General features: G+C 45.5%; 1 protein-coding gene across 1 annotated transcript; it reads right to left on the bottom strand.

The window, feature by feature from the left end:
• Positions 1-369: 369 nt before the first annotated feature.
• On the bottom strand, positions 370-1,282 carry LOC120897362. The gene is made up of 3 exons (XM_040302198.1): positions 1,065-1,282; positions 756-986; positions 370-685 (listed from the first exon to the last, which is right to left on the bottom strand). The coding sequence occupies exons 1-3, from the start codon at positions 1,234-1,236 to the stop codon at positions 573-575; spliced, it is 516 nt and encodes a 171-aa protein (XP_040158132.1). The 5' UTR covers positions 1,237-1,282; the 3' UTR covers positions 370-572.
• Positions 1,283-3,760: the final 2,478 nt, after the last annotated feature.

The raw sequence follows: 3,760 nt of genomic DNA, 5'->3' as shown, positions 1-3,760 counted from the left end.
GGTGAATGTTGAGGTCGATTCTACCAATAAACAACGACACTGCTGACGAGATAGTAGACATGGTTGTGTCCAAGGTTGGTATGATATGTGCTCATCAGACTGAGTTCATCAATTGGTTATAGTGCCTGCTAGACAAGAATGTCTATGTGAGCTTGCATTATGTCTCATTGTTCTGAAATATTCAGAAATCTCTATATGTTTGTTAGTGAGTAGGATTCTGGACAGGTGTTGCATTGTGGCTCACTCTTACGAAGACACTCTTACGAAGACACATTGGAATATATTGAGAAACCTCAAAAAAAGTGTTTGATTGGTGAAGGTTTTTCCTCTTGCATTTTTCGACATGGCAATCGCTGGAAACTTAACAACTACAGTTGTCCAATCATGAACAAATATTCACAGCTTCATTTTATTTCTTTTTTAAGAGAACTACACACTAAGAAAAAAAAACCTTAAACCTTACTATATAAACTTTGCTAATACTTAAACAACATCAAATTTCGATACTTATTTCCCGTCACTAAAAGGGTACCCTGTTGCGGTTTATAAACACTCAACAGCACTCATTACTATTAATATTTTTCATCATTGTAGAACACTTCAAAATTGCCCTTTTTCACACGCTTCTCCGAATTCATTTCACGATACAGCAGAAGAATGATTGTACTGGCAAATGTAAGTACCACTGAAAAGACAAAAAATCCCCCGATCACTTCAACTGCTTACTTTCTCGGGATCGAACAATCAACACTCACGCGTGGCAAAGATGAACGCAAAAATCCCAAACTGTCGTTCGCCCGTACCGGCCTCGAAAAGCATCCAGTCGATATGGGCATGCCCCAGGAACCCGGTGGCAGCAACGAGAAAGCACAGAAAGGGCAGCAGATATTTGGCCTTTTCCTGCCAAATGCCCCAGAAAAATGCTCCCCCAATAACGAGATAGATGACGGACAGGATGACCACGAGCGTTATCTCCAGATTGTACGCTGGAAAGGGATGGGAAGCCATTGAGAATGGAAAGTGGACCGAAACGAACCGTACACTTGTTCGGTATCTATACTCACCACTGTTTTCCGAAAAGCAAGGACTAGTTTGGTCGGAAAAGCTCAGCGACCGGCCGGCCATAGTGAGCAGGTACAGGCTGCAGGCAGTTGTACCGCTTCCGGCCAGGTACGCAATCAGCTTCTTCTCCTCGTAGGAAATGTGCAACCAGGCGGGAACTTGCAACGGCCGCATACTGAAGGGAACTGAGTGCAGTTTTTTTGTGTACGTTGCCGTTACCGCCAGCAATGTTTATGTCAATCAAGCGCGTGAGTACAATTTGATTAGAGATTATCAGTGGTTTGAGGCACGGGTTCGCTTATCAATGTGAGACTCGCTACGGTTTGTTTGCAAAACTCAGGGTGTTGAGTCAGACAAAACACTGCTAATGTGTGTGTGTGTGTATTTGTGTGAATGTTTTTGTGATGTTTAGAATGATTTTACGCCGTACATTCAAGACCATCGTACAGATCAAGCAAAAAGACGCGAGTAAAACAATAAATAATGATCTGGGATTTTTCAATTAGATTTTACGACTTAAAAGAATCTTGATTTTTTTTTGATTTTGGTTTTGGTTTAGGAGGATTATTTATTCCATTCAATTTTTATTCAAATTCGAGCACAATATTGCGAAATGAAGCTACGCACACTTTCTCTCGAACAAATGCATGCGAAACGCACGAGAAAGTAGCGCTCGCTATTGATTAGAAAGTGCATCTAGCGCAAAACCCCGGGAGCATACGGGGAATGACAATTATTGCCATTGCGCAATGATGCATCACATTTCGGCAGCTCGTTAAAATCACAGCACCTTCCGGGAGAAATTAAACTTTTACGACCAGTTTGGCTAACTGTTGAGCTGCATCTTGGAGAAGAAACGGTCAAGAAAACTAGCTCAACGATCGCTTCGCTCCCAAAAGCGACATGCGACACGCTCCTATTGCGAGGTGCCATAAAATGGTATTTAAAACGGAATCTATCGGCAATTTTATGACACTGCCAAAACGGCACCCGAATCCCGGAGGATCCAGAGAGGAAAGCTTCACTTGCCCACGGGTCGTTACGATTACGGTTTCGCACGTCGTCTGTCGCACGGCGACTGTTTCGCTGCGATTATCTCATTGGCAGTAGCATAATCACAAAGTAAACAGACTGCAGTAACGCGATTGCTATCCAACTCTTTGCCTTCCGTACACGGGTGTACCGATGATAATGAAGTAGTTGAACAGCGACGGCCTACAGAAAGGCTGAACCCAAAACTATTCGACACAACAACAGGAGTTTCAATGCCGTAGCAGAGGCTAATGTGCCTACAATTCATGTCCAACGCCATTCGATTAATGATTTACGACTCTCCGCGCTCTGTACCGTGCGTTTCGGATGCACACCCCAAAATATGTGAAACCTTCCCTCCAAAAAAAATGCGCCCCATCGTGAGGAGGGGTTCGAGTATCGAGGTTCTTTTTCTAGCGGTTGACACATGAATGGCCGCTCCTTTGGGCGATTGATTTACGATCGCTCGCTGGTCAAGTACAAGTCACTCATGACTACCTCCGGGGCAGTCGCGTTTGGGAAGGTGACGTCCACTCTCTAATTGTTGGTGTTATAATGAAGTTTGGGTGGTTTTTTGGGTGAGCTCTTGTTTTTTTTGGGCTATCGAACCTCGCCTTCGTGTATGTGTGCCTCGAGCTTGAAGTCCTCCTCCTCCCCGTTCAAAGATATTATTAAAGTGATTAGTCACACATTGTGAGTTCTCACCCGCACGGTTGCGCGTTGTTTGTTCTGGATAGGTTGCCGCGTGTTGCCCTTTTTGTGCCCCACACAACTGGTAGCACACTTTTACGTGATTTATTTCTCAACACTAATTACTATTGTCTTCTACGGGAGACGTTTTCTGCTAGGCAAAGTGGAGCACCAGGTGAATGTGTATCTGTGCGATAGCTCTTTCACGCTCCATGTCGTCGCTATTGCCCAAGCAGGCTGGGCCTTTTTCCCTACTTTGCACAAAGTAACGATCGGCAGCACATTCCGCGCCAGTTATGGCCATTCGCGTCGCGCCAATGGGATCGGCCGATCGATGGACAGCTGATTTGCAAATCGTTATGACTTTCCCTTACGCATACGTGATCGATCGGTATGGGATGAGGGAGAGAGAGAGGCAGTGAGGAGGTAACCAAAGAGAGTGTTCAGAGGCCGGAGATTCAGTTCGCGCCATTTAGGGTTGTTTTAGATTAATCAAAATTTCTCACATTCTTGTCGTTGGCAGGCAAATGCAAGCACGGGGAGAAATTGGAACACTCTGTGACACTCTCATCCGATTTGTCCCACTAGCCACCGCTTCGAGTGTATGTGTGTGTGTATCACATGTAGGGAGAGAATAGGCAGATTAGTGACATAATAATGTCATGATTACATACTCCGTTACAGCGTCGCCGCTGCCCCTTAATTTTTGGTTTTGCAACGATCATCGAAGAGGAGAACGATCCGGATCGATCGGTAATCGGCTCGCCGAAAGAATACCGTTCCAACCATACCGGGAAAAGAAAAGCACCAGCAAGCCATCTGGTGCACGTAAGCCATCATCCAAGCGAGACACGTTTATGCCCGTGCCCATCGGCGGACCAGGCCCTGCAGACAACAGGCCCATGTGGTCCGTTCGGTTCCGGATCTTCGTACTTTGCGCGAACAGTCAATGATGCGTGGCAAGTGGGTCGGTTGG

This window comes from Anopheles arabiensis, chromosome 2, assembly GCF_016920715.1.
Source record: "Anopheles arabiensis isolate DONGOLA chromosome 2, AaraD3, whole genome shotgun sequence".
In the NCBI taxonomy this organism is placed as follows: Eukaryota; Metazoa; Arthropoda; class Insecta; order Diptera; family Culicidae; genus Anopheles; species Anopheles arabiensis.
The sequence above is the reverse complement of the archived record's forward strand: the minus strand, read 5'-3'. Positions and strand labels throughout refer to the sequence as shown.

What these genes read in the sequence shown, in the direction of transcription:
- LOC120897362 (XM_040302198.1), bottom strand. Translation starts at nt 1,236, where the DNA reads ATGCGGCCGTTGCAAGTTCCCGCCTGGTTGCACATTTCCTACGAGGAG. An exon ending in TTGCTTTTCGGAAAACAGTG is followed by an intron (nt 987 to 1,064) that starts GTGAGTATAGAT and finishes ATCCCTTTCCAG; the next exon opens with CGTACAATCTGGAGATAACG. An exon ending in TGCGTTCATCTTTGCCACGC is followed by an intron (nt 686 to 755) that starts GTGAGTGTTGAT and finishes TTGTCTTTTCAG; the next exon opens with TGGTACTTACATTTGCCAGT.